General features: G+C 40.5%; 1 protein-coding gene across 1 annotated transcript; it reads left to right on the top strand.

Annotated features, from left to right (window-relative positions):
- Window positions 1-3,188: 3,188 nt before the first annotated feature.
- zbtb16a (zinc finger and BTB domain containing 16a) lies at window positions 3,189-13,998 on the top strand (the record flags this gene model as incomplete). The annotated part of the gene is given in 2 exon segments (XM_034233357.1): window positions 3,189-3,359; window positions 8,325-13,998. Coding segments are annotated over 2 exon segments (401 nt in total), but the record flags the coding sequence as incomplete, so codon positions are not given.
- Between the last annotated feature and the right edge of the window lie 4,466 nt (window positions 13,999-18,464).

Here is an 18,464-nt window from a genome sequence, read left to right as displayed (position 1 = left end):
AGGCATTGAGAAAAGATAATATGAAATGAAATGGGTCATCGGAAATGTCATCAACCTTTAGGAAGTGGAATACAAATTGTGATTTATTGGATTAAAAGGCAAGTTTAATTTTAACCAGACAATTCAAACATGTTTAAATAAAGGCGAAACAAAAAGGCATTAAAAAAGATAAAGGAAAGAAATAGTCCAACATGTGAGGGTCCTTTTATCCCTCTGTCTGTTTCTCCCTCCAGATAAACGTGTGTACTGTACTATCAAATGTTAAATAAAGTCAGCAGGATGGAGGTGAAATTGTCTCCTAACAGCGTGGCGGCGGCACATAACGAGAAATGCAATTTATTCGTGGGCACGTTGCTGCTCGGACAGCCACATAATGAAAGGCATAGGTCATCGACGGAGACTTAAACCTGCAGCGGCGGAGAGAAATACATTAATAAATATCCACAACATTACTCCTAACCCACGGAGGGAGAGGGGGGGGGGGGCTCCTTATCAAACACCAGAACACAATTAGTGTTGGAGCCTCCTGCAAATCATAATATCCCCGATCATTGACATGTGAATACCCATTACAGCCGCCCTGTGGGAGGAAGGTGAAGCGTGCCGTCACTTTCACTCTGCGGGCCACATGGGAGACTTTATCGTCTGTGGCATACATGTGAGAGCAGGAGAACACTTCTTATAAATTAAATGATGTGTGGTTTGCAGAGATCCACAGGTATGGAAGGAAATTCATAACAAATCTATACAAATATCTGAATCTGTGTCTGCTTTTAAAGAGGCTCTATTTGGCTTGTTGGGTTTTCTCTTCCTTGTAGTGTTTTGTGCATGCATGTAAATCAGGGGTGTCAAACTCAATTTCATCGCGGGCCACATCATATGGTTGCACTCAAAGGGCCGGTTGTAACTTTAAGACTATATAAAAATACATGTATAAATATTTAATATATATAACATAATGTACATGATTGCATCTGCATTGGATTATTTTCAGATATGGTAATAACTTCATAATTAACTACGTCTGAAAGCAGAAGTCTAGGGCCAATAATTGCAAGTCTCTTTAGTGAGAATGTCACAAAATGATTTAAAAAGAAAAGCTAAATTCTGGAAAAACAAAAAAAAAGGGACATTTTGAAAAAAAGGCAAATTCTAAGAAAAAAGGCAAATTGAAGATGCATTGTGGGACATGTAGTTTATGGGCAACGTGCTTCTGTAAAGTAGCATGTAACCGTACAATAAACATATTATATTCTTTGCAAGCTCTTGTGGGGCCACACTTCCTGAACATAATGACATCACTTTGAAACATTTGCGTTTCCATTGGCTAGCGCTCCAACAAAATGTACATGATATAAGGGGCGGGGCATCTCTAAGCGGATGACCAATCACAACAGAGCTGTCCAGCTAACCAATCAGAGCAGATCTGGGCTCTGGTCAAAACATCTTCAAAATATAAATATTTGTTTTTATTTTAATAAAACTTAAACATTTTAAATTACTTAAATGTCAACAAATATTTTTCTCTCAAAAACCTGTTTTTAGAAAAACTGTTGGCTACTTTAATGTACACCAAAACATCATATTTTATAAACCCTAAAAACATCATATTATATAAATTATTTTGTATCCAAATTCATTCATTTGAAACGTTACTTTATGTAATAATGAAAACATAAAAACTCACTACAGTTTACTCAATGCTAGATTAAATTAGGTCTGTTCTCAACCTGTAACAATACTTCTGATTGTCTGTTGGAGCCATTTGCTAAATCACCCTGTTTACGTGTTACCTTAGCAGAGAGCAGGTGTAAAATATATATTGATGTATATAAACATACGTCGGTGAGGTTATCCATTAATGCTCTGAGAGACGAGGCTGGTCAATAACACATCTCACAGCCGGTGAACGGGCATGAAAGGCGCCAATTATTCTGCACAAAGAAAAAATAACAGTGCGGGTGATTCTCAGAGAAGTAGAAAACACTTGGGGAGTATTTTCTCCATAAAGAGGGACTCTACTCGAACACAAACACCTACATACTCAGACAATTGGTGCCATGTGGGGGTTCAATTTGTATTAGATATTCTACTTAACCCTCCTGTTGTCTTCCGGTCAAATCTGACAGATTTACTACTTTCATCAATCATAACTTTTTAGTTTTACATTCGATTGCATTAAGGCTTCATGATATCCTTCACAGTAGACCTTTGAACATATACAATTGCTGATCACCACTTTCATTGCATTTTGGATGATTTAGTCAACTTTGTAACACCATGGTGTTCCCGCTCAAAATGACCACCATAAAGAATTAGTAACCATCCGGATCAGATAAAACACACACACACACACACACACACACACACACACACACACATAGGCCTACTCTAGATGTGCCCCCCCCCCCCCTTATGTGCCCAATCCCCCCATGTGAATCGCACCTGGCACACACAAACACACACACACACACACACACAGAACAATTTGATACATTTCCCGCTCTTATGTGCCCATCCCCCCACATGGATCACACCTGGCACACGCAATACATGTTCAATGTCTGTTCTTTGTATATTGACTGCAGTTCTTCATGTGTACCAGTAGTCTGATGCAATATGTACAGTTTGAAAGGGTGTTAAAGGAAATTTGGTGATGATTAATGTTTTTTGTGTTAATGTAATAGCAGTTAAAACAGGACCGGTCAAACACCAAAGTAAGGGGGGGGGGGGGGTTTATTTGATTTGATTACGTACAATATCGGCTTCCTAAATGTAGTGGATTAAGAGTATAAAGTAGCATCAAACGGCGATACTCACTTAAAGTACTTAGAAATTGTACTTCCGATTTGTATTATTCTGGTGGTGCGAACATAAACAATCTAAGAAAATAAGTTGCAAAGTAAGTAGAAAAATAAATATATTAGGATAATAATAAATAAGTATTGTTAAGAAACAATTTAGCATTCAAAAAGGATGCTAAAGACAAGTATTCACACCAAATTAAAATGCAAACTATACAAATAACCTAAAAAGCAAAGCACTTAGGACAATGAGTATACGGCAAACTACAGTGTATTATATTTTATACAGACACGTGTGCAAAAATGTGCAAAAAGCAAGTGGTATACTTTGTCCTTTTTCACATGAAGTAACATTTCCCCCCCCGTTTTTCCCCATCCTTGCAGCCGGGGACCATCCATACGAGTGTGAGTTCTGCGGGAGCTGCTTCCGGGATGAAAGCACGCTGAAGGGCCACAAACGCATCCACACCGGGGAGAAGCCCTACGAATGTAACGGCTGCGGGAAGAAGTTCAGCCTCAAGCACCAGCTGGAAACTCACTACCGCGTGCACACAGGTACGGAGAGCAAAACTCAAAGTCTGCACGCTAAAAGACAACTATCTGAAGAGTTCACTGATGTGTATCAACTGATGAGGATGATCAAAGGTTTGGGAAGTGTTTGAGCGAGTTATGTGCAGGAAATATTGATTTAGGAACAGTTTATCCTTCTGCAGAACCTGGAGTTATAGTATAGGTTGCCAGATATGAGCAGAGGTTTTAGTTTTTGTGTGTTCATGGTACCAAACCTTGCAACCTTACGGCCCGTCCACACGGCGGCGTGCGTTGAAGCTTCAACGCTTCTGCCCGTTCACTTTGAATGGGGTGACGTCACAATTTGCCGAACTGCATTGTGGGAGCGTCGCTTTGCGTTGCTCGCTTCAAAAGTTGAGCAATGTTCAACTTTTGAAGCTTCGGCGGAAGCGTCAGCCAATCAAATCATATGCCAGTACAAGCTCTAGCCAATCAAACCGCTGCTTGTGTGTCCGGGGCGGGAGATTCATGTGATTGGTTGTTGGTCGAGTTTCAGACACGCCCACCGGCAAGCTTCAACGCACGCCTCCGTGTGGACGCAGCGTTACTGTGAATAAAGGCAAGGCGTTTACTTACAATATACATTTTCTTTTCAAGTGTTTTACAAAAAAACATTAACGTACCAGCGGCGACAGCAACCGTAGTTAAAATATGGCAGCACTGATAGAGGTTTTCTGTAACCATCCAAAGTATTTTTAATGTGTAATTGAACTGCTTCTGTTAAGGTAAACTGATCACACTACACATGTAGAATATTGGAATTAGCTAGCTTGATAGGAGTTAGATGTTAGCATGTAGTTAGCCAGGCTAGCTGTTTCCCACTGCTTCATGCTAAGCTAGGCTTAACATTCCTGCTCCGTAGTTAGCAAACAGAGAGGAAGCTGATATTAATCTCTTTGCCATCTAGAAAGAAAGTCGGTTAAAACACTTATCAAAAATCTCATTGTGTAGTTATTTTATGAATGCAGCAAAAGTCAAGTATTTTGTCAAAAATGTCGATATAAATTATTGTTCTTCATATCGCCTAGTCCTGTGTTAGGGTTTTTATCTCTGAAATATCACTATTGTCACCCTCCTAAGAGATACAGTATATACAGGGGTATCAATAACACTTGATATCAGTCAGAAATCAGCCCATTCTTCCACTTCTCCTAATTTGATTTGAGTGCAACCTTCTATCTCATAGCAACCGCGTCCAAACACATTAATGCAGCTTTCTGTTGTAGGAAATCCTCGTTGCAAAGCCCAGATGAATATCTTTGTTGCTGCGATACAGTAGACGAATGTCTCCGAAGACTCTGTATTGATCTCAGTATATTTAGAGCCCCATAAAGATGTTGACACAGTGATAAGCCGGCTGCCCTGGAGAACGAGTGCAGACTGAGCGAGGATATCAAGCGATTCTCCCCAGAATGGCACCCAGCCAAGGCTTTATGCTTCCTCACCGTCTCTTTTCTCTCACACACACACACACACATCTCCCATTCAATAAGCCAGCTGTTAAGCCACACTATCAAGGCAGCCTGTCCAATAATTGGCTCCCCCCCGTCCACCCTTTTCCCCTTTTGTGTGGGGGAGGGGGCTTTGCGTTAAGCCGCAGAGCAACAGCAGATAACAAGAGCAAGTGACAAGCTCACAGTCAAAGGCCACCTCGCACAAAAGGGAGCTGCTTGATGAATCATCGACATTGGCAACATAACCCCCCCTTCCTTCGTCTCTCCACACATCCCAAATGCCAATGTCGGATCAATACCCCGGCCTCATTTGCAATTCATTATTAGCTGCTTATTTGCGGCGACCCTATTTACAGTCCGGTTATCAATAGCAACAGAAAGAAGGTGTCCGCGCTGTTTCAATGCAACACGACGACTTTCAAGATGTGTTTACGCCTATATTGGCTGAATGGAAGCTACATGAATGCATCTTTACTGTATGTCGTTGTTGCTGCGATATAGTAGATGAATGTCTCTGAAGACTCTGTATTGATCTCAGTATTCTTAGAGCGAAGTAATGCAGGTGTCCACGCTGTTTCAATGCAACACATGACGACCCACAACGCTGTGTTTACGCCTATTGGCTGAATGGAGACTGGATTATTGCAGCTTTCTGTGGTAGGAAATCCAAGTTGCAAAGCCTAGATGAGTATCTGTGTTGCTGCGATACGGTCGTTAACACTTTAATGGTCAGATCAAGTGTGAAATGTGACTTGCATCACAGCAGCTCCATGTGTAACATCAACAGACAAATATACATGCGAAACAAACAACAAACATTTAACATAATCACAATCGCTGAGAGAAACCTGCTCAAAGTGCATTTGATCTGGATTCAGCTCTGTGCTCACTGAGACGACCGACTGGAGCACAAAGGATGCTTCAGTCTGACTTTATTGAATCTCCATTAGATGGTAGCAGTCCATATTCTCTGTTCGACATGCTTTGGGTCCCAGATGATGTTGTTGGACATGTTATTATGGTATGCTAAGTCATTAAGTCTCTGACAGGGTTGACCAACAATGAGCAGATACAGCAGACAAATGTCTCCGACGACTCTGTATTGATCTCAGTAGACAGAGAGCGAGGTAATGCAGGTGTCCACGCTGTTTCAATGACAACCCACAACACGGTGTTTACTCCTATTGGCTGAATGGAGACGTAGCCGAGGCCAAGGTTAACCCTGTTGATCCAAAAAGGACAGGCACGAGTTTGCCAGTTTTCTTGTCGGCACACAAACCCGAGCCTCCAGCTGAAAGGTGACAGCGAGCGAGGCTAGATCACATCCGACAGCTCATTTCAAATGCCATTGGAAAAGGTCAGTATTTACATGTCTAATTTGCCGTCTGCCCGGCTTGAGCGCTGGTGGGTTATTCCCCGCCATCACTCAAATCATTAGCACATTTAGGACGGCTGCTGCTGTTGCTGAATTGAAATTTTTTTCCTAATATGGCAGCCCCCCCACAGCAAGAAAGCAGTGCCACGCTTTGATTTATGACACCTCCAGGAGATCTCCATGAAGGGAGCGGGCGTTTTGTGTAATGTGCCAGATTGATTAAATGTGGCTTTAAAAAGGAATGGCAGATATTTAAACATCACATATTCTAAGGGGTTTAGCACATTTAGATGTTGTGTTTATTCCTCATCTCAGTCACTGCAGGTTGTGTGAGTATTAACACATTTATTGCACTAGGGATGTGCTTGTGCCACTGAATTTGAATATTTGTAGTGAGTCTATACAAGCGTTAACGGTAGCAACTCTACAGTTTACGCACGGCAAAAGCTGCCGTGAAAATGCGATGTCCGTAATATAGTCAAATCCTAATTGAACGCTTTGGAAACAAGTCATAGTTCGGATTGGCCAACACAAATAGTTGTTTTGTTCGCTCTGGGCACCTGTACCGTAACTGTAGAGTTGTTTAACACACACATCCTTATTATTTTCTAAGGTAATGGCATGGACAGGCGCGCTGAAAGGAAACATCCCAAAGTGGTTGTTAACGAATGTTGACACACTGTTGTGTAGATTTGTATTGGTATTAGTACTTTTACGGCTCAGTGAAGGCACTTTCTGTTATCCACAGCTTTCTACAGAAACGCTGATCAAAATAGCCTCACACAGAGCACCACAGCAAAACACACGCCAAGCATGAAGAAGAATTGGTGAAGCGACCTTGGGTTTATGAAAGGCACTATTGAAATGTATGTTATTTGTATTATTATTATTATAGGTTGGCGAGATAATTGAAACTTAGACGTAAGGCGTAACCGTTGTCTCCGACCCCACTCTTTATCATGGGCAGAGGTTGGAAGTAGTGGAGTACAATTACTTTATTACTGTACTTAAGTACATTGTTCTGGTACCACTACTTTACTCCACTACCTATGTTGAACACAAATACCTGTACTTTCTACTTCTTACATGTTGAACTGAAATACCTGTACTTTCTACTTCTTACATGTTGAACTCAAATACCTGTACTTTCTACTTCTTACATGTTGAACACAAATACCTGTACTTTCTACTTCTTACATGTTGAACTCAAATACCTGTACTTTCTACTTCTTACATGTTGAACACAAATACCTGTACTTTCTACTTCTTACATGTTGAACACAAATACCTGTACTTTCTACTTCTTACATGTTGAACACAAATACCTGTACTTTCTACTTCTCACATGTTGAACCCAAATACCTGTACTTTCTAGTTCTTACATGTTGAACTCAAATACCTGTACTTTCTACTTCTTACATGTTGAACACAAATACCTGTACTTTCTACTTCTTACATGTTGAACTCAAATACCTGTACTTTCTACTTCTTACATGTTGAACTCAAATACCTGTACTTTCTACTTCTTACATGTTGAACTCAAATACCTGTACTTTCTACTTCTTACATGTTGAACACAAATACCTGTACTTTCTACTTCTTACATGTTGAACACAAATACCTTTACTTTCTACTTCTCTCATTTTCCAAACAGCTGGTTCCTTTAGTCTGAATGTGTGTTTGGTGCGTGATCATTATTCTTTAGAGTCATTGCGTGCCTATTGATTTGAACACGATCCGTGTATCCATCATTTCCTGGTCTTCTCTAAAGAAGAGGGACCAATGGAAACGTTGTCATGTTGCCGTTGTTCAGCATGGAAACATTCATTAGCTAACAATGACATTATTGTTCTATTAATATAAAGGGAGGTCAGGTACTCTTTAAAGCAGCTGCTAGTTATGGGTACTTTTTACTGAAGTACATTTCAAAGCCTCTTTACTTTCACTTGAGTAAAGAAGTTTAGTCAGTACTTCTACTTTTACCAGAGTATTTTTAAACACGAGTATCTGTACTTCTACTTGAGTAAAGGATGTGTGTACTTTTGCCATCTTAGGTGAGAAGCCACATCCTGTCACTGAGCGGCACTTTGTCTAACGTACCCCACTCTTTATCATCCGTAGGTGAGAAGCCATTTGAGTGCAAGCTGTGCCACCAGAGATCCAGGGATTACTCGGCCATGATCAAGCACCTGCGCACCCACAACGGAGCGTCGCCCTACCAATGCACCATCTGCCTGGAGTACTGCCCCTCTCTGTCCTCCATGCAGAAGCACATGAAAGGCCACAAGCCGGAAGACGTGCCCCCAGACTGGCGCATCGAGAAGACCTACCTGTACCTGTGCTACGTCTGAGGAAGAGAGGAGGAAGAGGGGGGTGGGGGGTGAGAGGTAAGGGGAATGTAATCGGGAGGATAGGAGGCTAGGGGTCAACCATTTCTTTTTTTAGAGAGACCCCCCGAAAAGCTAGAAGGTTTGTTTTTCTCTTTTTTACTTTACATGCAAAAAGGCGGCGACGACGACCAGCTGTAAGGGTGGTGACGGAGTAGCTAAGTGCTAAAGAAGAGCAGAGGAAGACTTGGACACGGAGAGAGAGAATCTCCATCATAGTTCGGATTCACCGGGTCATTCACTACATCTGCAAACTGTGGTTTTGTTTTAGGTCATCGGACGCAGCATGCACAGAGGTGACTTTTTTTGTAATGCTGCTGCGAGAGAGAAAGCAGATTCTCAAGGGCTGTCTGAACCTGAACCGGCTCCCATCACTCCATCACGAGTGGTTTGTTGTTATACTTGATATTGGTTTACAATTACCCTGCAGTCATTATAGTTTAGAACAAGAGCATCGGTTTAGACCCCTAAGTTCATCATGTCATGGTTTGCTTTCAATGCCAAAACCCTTCCAACAAACCTTCTTTTAACCGCATACAAAGGTATCTTATATTTTCCAACCCGCCAAACAAACTAAATCATGACACGCTCCAGAGTTTGAATGATGGGTGGAAATGCCCCAAATCGTTTCCATTCCTAACATTTCTGCTTTTGCAGTAGACACAAATGATCCCAGTTTTTTTTTTTTACAGAAATCCAGCAGAGAAACATGTCAAGACTGTTGGCAGCGGTGGCGGTGAGATAGCCCCTGAGAATCTGAGACAATATGCAGTAGATGAAGCAGTTGAACTGGATGAATGGGAGCACTAAAATACTGGGAGGGTTGGGGGGGTGCTAGTGCTGCTTTCTAGTTTGAACTTTTCTCAGCAGTCTTCCTGGTTCTCCGTCGATGAGGCCTGGAGAACGTCGAGTCACCACTGGCCCACTTGTGTCACTTTTTCATCTTATATATGTTCTTAGCTCCGCATGGTAGTTCATCAAGGCTTGATCACAGGTAACAAATCACGACAACAGTCTTTGTTTGATGTCTTCAGAAATATATCTTTCATTAAATCATAACTCAATATTACAGTGTACCACATTAAACCCAGCATATCCGCCTACTCAATAGCAATAGATAACTGGACTGCTTTGTATCCATGTACATTTAACCTGATGACTATCATTATCTCACACTAATGATGAACTATACACAAACTAACACGTTAAGAACACTTGCAGCAGACCTGTCCACAGGGATGGAAAACAAAATGGGAAAAGGGTTGCTTCTCGTTGTGAATGTTTGAAGAAGTTGCTGGGAACACCTGAGCGTTTCCCAAAGATGGTGTGGCAAGTTGAAGACCGTTATATGTCATCAACACATGAATGTGAGTGACTGTGAGCCGGGTTCGAACGTGGCTGTCGTCAAAATACAAACCAGGGTTAATGCTGCCCTTCATTAGGAGTCAGGGGGTTATTACTCTCCATGCCTTCATGTGTCAGTGGAGTTTTATTTAGAAGAGTACCTCCAAACAACGGCCTTAACCCTGAAATTAGTCATTATTCAAGCACTTCTTCACGCCTCGCCTCAAAGTCAAGGCGTTCTTTGAATGTGTTTTTAGTTAGATGCCCTAAATTAGGTCTGGGGTTTAGATTTGTATGTTTTGTTCTATGAGATAAAATGAGTCAGTAAAGACCCCACTGATGAATGTCTAAGGCGTGTATGTGTCTTTAAAAACATCATTGTTATACGTTTCAAGTCTCAACGTCATCCCGCCAAACATTAGCCACCTTTAGCTTGGAGGTAGTTACGTGAAGTCATGATGTAGCTCCTTTATAGCCTCAAGTTAGCTTCTTACGTCTATTGATTGCATAACAAGTGTCATTTCTGCCACAGAGCTTATTTAATGCACTATTCCAAAATCCAGCAGTAAAATCTCATTGGCTTTTTGAGGAGGGAACCAGGGAGATGCTAACTTCAGGGTTAGCCTATAAAATACGCCATCAGGGCACCACTTTTGCCAATAGTTGAAATGGTGCATATACCAGTATGCATCGGTATTTGCCAAATGTCCAACTTTCTGACGCCACTGAGGGCAGCATTGGTCCCGGATGAGTGACGCAGCCACAGGTATTGAAGATGAACCTTTTAGCGCGCATGTCACTGCAGCACGGCGGGATCACATATCCAAACGGCCGGTGGAAAAAGGGGGAAATCACTGATCGGACGAGACACTGCCCGGCAGCCGAGCGGCTGTAAGACGACAGAATAAATCGACTCTTTCTCTTCGGTTTTCGTCCCCGCGCTTCGTCTCTCTCGTCTCCTGTTGATGTTGTTGTTGTTAATGTTGTTATTATCGACCTTGAGTTTGATCTCAACGCATCGTACTTGAATTACCTCGTTATGTGACCTCATGTTGCTTGTGTATTTGTTTTCCCTTTTTTGTTTCATTTGTACACTTTTTATTTGTGGAAAAAAAGATGCATTGCACAACATGATGCAGCGATGTGTACGCAGAAAAGAATAAGTGCCACGGTGAAGAGATTTCTAATGTTGTTGTATTTGTTTGTGCATTACATGTTACCAAACTTGGTATTATTAACCCCGCTTGTTAAAGAGTCGGTCGGTTTGGTCATTTGTTATAAAAGCTACCTCTAAGTTGTTTTCATTTTTTTGGCAAAAGCACATTTTATTTGTGTTTTGCATTATGTTATCATTGCTACTTCATCTCATGCTTATTTTTGGTGATTTATGATTGTCTGTGTTTTTTCTAAGCAAAATGTACATAAAAGTGGAAGCGAGTACAAGAGGTTGATGGGATTTTGGAAAGTCATTCAGCGAGGCGTTTATTCTTCTCCTTTAGTCTCCCCCTGCCCCTCCGGCCACAGAAGAGCAGAGCAACGTAAACAAAAAAAGCAATTTTGAAGCCTTAAGTGATGAGTTGGGAAGCGGCAGATAAGAGGAAGTACTATTGCTTTTTGAGAGGGGTTCAAAACAAGAATTAAAACTTGAAAATGTGTGAATACAAGTGTAGTTTTGTAATGTGAAAAAAAAAACGAAGGTTCATGACAAACGCTGAACCGACGAAGACAGGTTTGATTTGCAGCGATGCAGAGTGCGTTGGACAATTGGAACTGCAAGTGGTAATCAAAAAAGAAAAAACCAAGAAGGTTAAAGATAGAGATTTCTCTCATGAACGTATTCCTGAACAAGAGCCAACAGAGGCAATTTGATATATAAAAATGGTGATATTTTTGTATTCAGTGTCAGTCCTTTTTCCATTTGTGGAGGGTTACAGCAGGGCACAAATATTTGTATTTCTTTTATTTTGTACCTGTTTTAGTTTTCTCTCTATGGGTGTGAATCATGTTTGCCTTGCTCCCCTTTGATATTGTTGGACAAAAAAACGTGTGTGAACATATTGTAATAATAAGTGTTGCTTTCTTGGATGTCAATTGCATTGTAGGGTGAAGGACTAAAATCTATCCGCCACAAATTCTACGAGTGTCTGTGACAAAATGTTTAAAAAAAAAAAAAGATAAAATACGGCACGGCAGGGGGGCGCTGCCAAACCGACCAATTAGTACTTCACAACTTTTCAATCAAACTTGACTGTCAACATGTCTGTTGTTTTGTTTTTGTATTTGAAAAAAAAGAAGGGATGGCATGTCCCGTGGTGATTTTATTCTCAAACACTGTGAGCCGAGGGGCTTTTCCCCCCCTCGTGTAATATCCACCCACTATGATATACCGCGTCAGTCTGAACACCACAATGCAAGACCTGAGCAGTTATTCCTCTCATCGTCCTCTGAATGTTTTCTACTTTTTCGTGCGGGTGAAAGAGTGCGTTAAAGAGTGCGTAACTACGTGTGTGTGCGTGTGTGTATTAGTGGAAAAATGCACTAATCAGATCAGATACAAAATAAATATTCTATGCCACTTTTTTTCTCTATGTTGGAAAAAATATATATATACATTGGCATCGATATAGTTCTTCCCTCAGTGTTCCTCCGATGTTTTCTGTACTATCTTTGTGCCTAAAAATGGAATTTGTTCAACAAAAATGTCCATCTATATCTGCTTAGTTTCCGTATTTTTCAGAAGAAAATAAAAATGGTGTATCCAGCACACTAGGGATGTCATGACGCTCTTAGTTTTTTATTTTATTCGTTTCTAAATCCTGAAGAGAGCAGGTCTGCAATAAAACCCTTAATGCAGATGTAACTACAAATCTGCATTCACTTATTTTCTCAGGCCGTGATTTGACAAAAGCATTTATTTAGCGCCATTTTCTGGAGTCGGGACAAACTCGGCTCCAGTTAATAGTTTTTCTGCCAGAAAACAAATCCCAAGTCTAGTTTTTGACTTATTTGTGGCTCTTTTAGTCAGCAACAGGTTTGCTGACGAGCTTAAGATACAAAAGACCTCCATTTGGGCAGGTTGGCACTCGGGAGTCCCCCTTCTGCTTTCTGCAGTTTTTTTATTAAAGTACTTTTTCCTTTTCTACACAATGCATTTAAAAAATAGGGCGGGGGAGGGTGGGGGGTTAAATTGTTCAGAGAGGAATCATGGCATCCCTGGAGCGGGCCCTCTGTGTTTTGGTGTGGTGTTTCTAGAACAAAGTAGCCATTTCATGCAGTGTTGCAAAAGCATGTGCCATCGAGGTCTAGACTAAAAACTGTTTTGAGTAACAAAGCACCAAGACATTGTATTTTTTTATATTAGCACTGAGGACCAATCGCCCTGTCGGACCAAGCTTAACGAAGCGTTTTATGTAACGAAGCTTTTCTCTCTTGTCTTTCCCCGGCTTTGTCTGTTTCTCTCCTCCATTGTTGTGACAGCACAAGTGCCAGTCAATTTGCTCTGTATTAAGAAAATAGTGTTTTTATTATGATTTGAATTATAGTTTTTGTCTACCTCAGCACCTAACCTTAGCCTAATCTTAGAAGGTGCCCAATTATTATTTTATTTTTCTTTATTTCTTATCGTTGTATGATTATTGTTTTTTGTGTGAAAATGTTGCATTAGAGCTTTGCAAAAGGTCCTTTGTCTTTTCCAGCGACATCGTGCTATTTTTTTCCGTGGCAGTACGTATTTTCCTGTTGTGCCACCAATCTATAGCCACCGTCTGTTGATAAAGAGGTTGTTCTTTTGATTTTGTTTTTATTTCCATGTAGAATCAAGACACCTCTCTTTGTAACATTTCAGTGTTCTCTGATGGAGTGTGAAAAAAAATAAAAATAAAAGATTTAATGCTGCAGGTTCTCCATGTTGTCACTAAAGTCAATGTTGTGCCTTTGATAGTGAAAAATAGAAGAAAAAAAAGAATATTTCTTTTTCTACATCCTACTAACGGTAGATTGTTTTTTGTAGTGGAATTTTTTTTGTATTTTTATTTATGAGTCTCATAATAAAAATCAAATCATGATGTTCAGTTGTATACTTTCAGTCTGCGGTTAGACAAAAATAAAAAATGGACTTCATGTTGTTTTGTCTTAGCCCTTTTTCTGGCTCCATATTTGTTTCACAACAACAAATATAACTTACGCAATAGCTGTGTGTGTTTATTGTACTCCTACAGTACTTATACTACATACATATACTATCAATATATAGTATTTAAGTCAAATAAAATGGCTTCATTTACAACAATTTAATTTGTTTGTATAAAAACATTGTAATCCCTTATACGTATACCTTTAAAGCTCTTTTGCATAAAAGATCAAACTAAGAATGAAAAAATACATTTACTTCGCAGTGGAATACTAAGAAGTAAATGTATTTTTCATCCAAAAATGTTAAGCTTTTTAAAATGACACAATAAGGAGTTACAGTATTTAACAACAGAGTGGTGCAGGAATGAGTCCTATAACCCAGAAATTAGTCAGCATGTTATCACTTCCTGTTGCCTGGTCTGTAAGTCAATGGATTTATGAATATGTTTTTGGATAATGAGTCTGTGGTTAACACTAGTTAAATATATTTATATTCAACCACATAAAAATCATCAGTAAATACTCCACTAGTGAGTGAAAAAACAAGTGTCTAAATGAGAAGACTAAACGTCATCACGCCCAACATTAGCCGCCGTTAGTTTAGTGGTGGTGACGTGAAGTCATGTGACCGTGCTGTAGTTCCTTTATAGCCCAACATTAGCCTCCTTTAGCTTAGCGGTGGTGACGTGAAGTCATGTGACCGTGCTGTAGTTCCTTTATAGCCCAACATTAGCCGCCTTTAGCTTAGCGGTGGTGACGTGAAGTCATGTGACCGTGCTGTAGTTCCTTTATAGCCCAACATTAGCTGCCTTTAGCTTAGCGGTGGTGACGTGAAGTCATGTGACCGTGCTGTAGTTCCTTTACAGCCCAACATTAGCTGCCTTTAGCTTAGCGGTGGTGACGTGAAGTCATGTGACCGTGCTGTGGTTCCTTTATAGCCCAACATTAGCTGCCTTTAGCTTAGCGGTACTGACGTGAAGTCATGTGACCGTGCTGTAGTTCCTTTATAGCCCAACATTAGCCGCCTTTAGCTTAGCTGTGGGGACGTGAAGTCATGTGACCTTGCTGTAGTTCCTTTATAGCCCAACATTAGCTGCCTTTAGCTTAGCGGTGGGGACGTGAAGTCATGTGACCGTGCTGTAGTTCTTTTATAGCTGGCTATTTATTTCAAAAATCCTAAAGTGGTGTTAAAATGTAGAGATTATCCTGCTGAACAAAACATGTAGGCCTAAGTATCATAAACGCTTGAGATCATCTTTGCAATAATCCAAAATCCAACAGAAAAATCCCATTGGGTTTTTCTCTATTGAGCCCTTGCAATGCTAACTTCAGATTGGGTCTACAAAAATACATTATTACTGCACCGCTCTATAATTATATTTTAATACAGTCCATCTGCTATTAAACCCAGTAGAAAACCTTTTAAATAACCAAAGAAACCACATTATCTATCTACTAATACATGTAATTTCCAGTTGTCGTAATGTGTGAGACTGCATGCCTGCAGAGAGAAAACCTTATGGAAACATAATCTGATGCTAGAAAGCAAACTGTTGCATACATTCAATTTAGATTAACCTTCATTAACAGTTTAACTTATCTCCCTCCACAGGCTGTTGTCTGTTCCCACATTAAAAGCTCCATTTCCTGTGTGCTAACAGTTTCTGCTGCACTTCAGGCCTCGCTGCCTTCTGTCTGCTCTCCACAGAGGTCACACATGCTGTCATTAGATATACTGTGTGTGTGTGTGTGTGTGTGTGTGTGTGTGTGTGTGTGTGTGTGTGGTGTGTGTGTGTGTGTGTGTGTGTGTGTGTGTGTGTGTGTGTGGTGTGTGTGTGTGTGTGTGTGTGTGTGTGTGTGTGTGTGCGTGTGCGTGTGTGTGTGCGCGCGTTACGTGTGCAGCGCTATCGTGGCACATGATTGTCATTACAGAGGATATGAGCCGAGACACAGAGCTTCAGACAGATTCACCTGAGGCAGCTTTTAGTGGCACGTTGTTGCTCATATTTGACCTCCAAGTAACAGAAACAGATAAAAGGAAAACAAATAATTAGATATCAGTAAATTACATTCAAAATAAATATTGTGCGATGTTAATTGTGGGTGGAAATGCATTATTTTCAAGTCTTATTTGCAAATTAGTCGTGTATATTCTTTTTTTTATGACACAGTGTTGGATTTATAAGTCATTACGAGATTGATATTTAATATTATGATTTCCAGAGGATGTTTAAAAGGTATTATTGTGACCTGAGCATTCCTCTAGTGCCACCATCAGGCCAAATACCTCCACATGCTCTCCAGAGGATGAACCACTTCCAACCACAAAAGTGTACTTTATTTATTCAGCTATTTGCAAGGCTGATAAAATGATTAGTTTTCAGAGAAACACCTCCTTCGATTTGGTGATTTTACTGGATTATTATGTCGAACAATCCATAGAATAAACTTTACACATGGTCTCTATTCTGCTTTTCATGCAGTGTTATAGGTTTGTGTGCATGTAAACGGTCTGCAAAGGCTAAAATCCCAAAGTCTGGAACCCTTGCGCTCCTATTGGCTAGCGCTAGACTCAGGGGCGGGACATCTCTAAGCGTTTGACCAATCACAACAGAGATAACCAATCAGAGCAGACTGAGCTCTGGTTTCAGACAGAGGGTGAAAAGAGGTGCAAAACAAAAACACTTGAATTGCAACAAAACAGCAACAGTATGCTTCGTTAATATTAGAAAGTGAGTCTCACAATTTATATGTTACCTGCTGTCTGTGATTTTGTCCCCAAAAAGCTAAAAAAAGGAGAAGCTAGTGTCCAACAAATAAGTTGTACATGAAAAGTGTCCCGATATCGCCGCTACACTTTCTCATTTCCTCTGTGTTCTCATAAGGAGGATCAGATCATGACTTGTGGAAACTAATGAGGCCGCTCTCCACTTATGCACCAAACACTTTACCACACACTCTCTCTGCTTATGTATCTATTTATTTATGTTAGATTGTGGCATGAAGGGAAAACAGGAAATGGGGGAAGAAGGAAAGTCTCATTGTGAAGGGTGTGGTTGGTTTTTGGTGAGACTTTGATCTTATTTTGGGGCGAAGGAAAGGGCTGGTGAACAGTGAAGAGCCTTTGTGTTGCAGAATGACGCTCCATCACTGATCTGTAAAACACTAAGTGCATTTTACTACGCTATTTTAATATGAAAGCCTAAATTACTTTACGGATTAATATTTTGCATGTAATACACTTTTACCATAATGCTTCTCTAAAGATTAAACCAGTGGGATTACTGCTTGAGGTACAAATTATTCAATATATTACCAACAATGTATACATATTTTTATCAAAACGTACCCTTTGTAATAACATCAAATATATCACATACAGTATGGACACGTACTGTACTGTAAGTAAGTAAGAAATTGAGGTACTTGCACATTACTGGAGTATTTTAACCTTATGCTACTTCATACTTTTAATCCACTACATTTGTTTTACAGATTTAGTTACTAGCTACTTTGCAGATTGAGATTATAAATACGAAATCATATATTATCATAGGTTAAGCTACCCAGTAGAAGATAATAAGTTAATAAGTAATTAAAACAACCCCCATTTCAACAGGTGCAATATTGAAGTCATGAACACATACATTTTAACGCAATATTTGAAATGTTGTGGTGCTTAAATGGGCCATTCTGTCACAAACGAGCTGAGAACCCAAATGCAACACACGGGAAACCAGGGATAGTCGGTAACCAGCTGTAGGCTATTAAAGGCAATAGGCTGGTAGGAGACAAAACGGCAGATAGTAGGCAAAGGGCCGGTCGGGGACAGGCGAGGGTTCCAGGAGAAAGCAAGACGGGAGTCGCAGGTAGGCTACAGACCGGGTCAGGGAGCAGGCGAGGCAGGCTGGTCAGGGACAGGCAGGATCGAAACCGGGAGAGCAATCTGGAGGATAATGCGGGAAAGACTGGCATGCTGCAAAGTACGATCTGGCACTGAGGTGAAAGTGAAGTGGGCCTAAATACTAATGGAGCTGATGGGTGTAACAGAGTGAGAGAGAGAGAGAGACAGGGTGTGACTACCAGGTGGTTAATGCAGAAAATAGTTGAGTGAGAAAGCAGACTGTGACACATTCTGCACAGAGTAGGCTACCTTTTACTTTGGTACCTAAAGTATATTTAATGCTAAAACCTTTGTTCTCTTTCTCAAGTACATCTTGACTGCAGGAATTTTACTTGTAGAGGAGTCATTGGACATTCATTGTATGCTACTTCTCCTTAAAGGTAGGGTAGGTAAGAATGGAGAAACCAGCTCGAGTGCGTTAGAATTAGAAAATACGCAGCCGAAAGAAATCTGCCCCTTCCTTCAGACTTCCTTACAGAGCCCCTCCTCCAACAC

Source organism: Gymnodraco acuticeps, unplaced genomic scaffold (genome assembly GCF_902827175.1).
Source record: "Gymnodraco acuticeps unplaced genomic scaffold, fGymAcu1.1, whole genome shotgun sequence".
NCBI classification, from domain to species: Eukaryota; Metazoa; Chordata; class Actinopteri; order Perciformes; family Bathydraconidae; genus Gymnodraco; species Gymnodraco acuticeps.
Note: the sequence above shows the minus strand (reverse complement) of the source record. Positions and strands in the feature narration are given on the sequence as shown.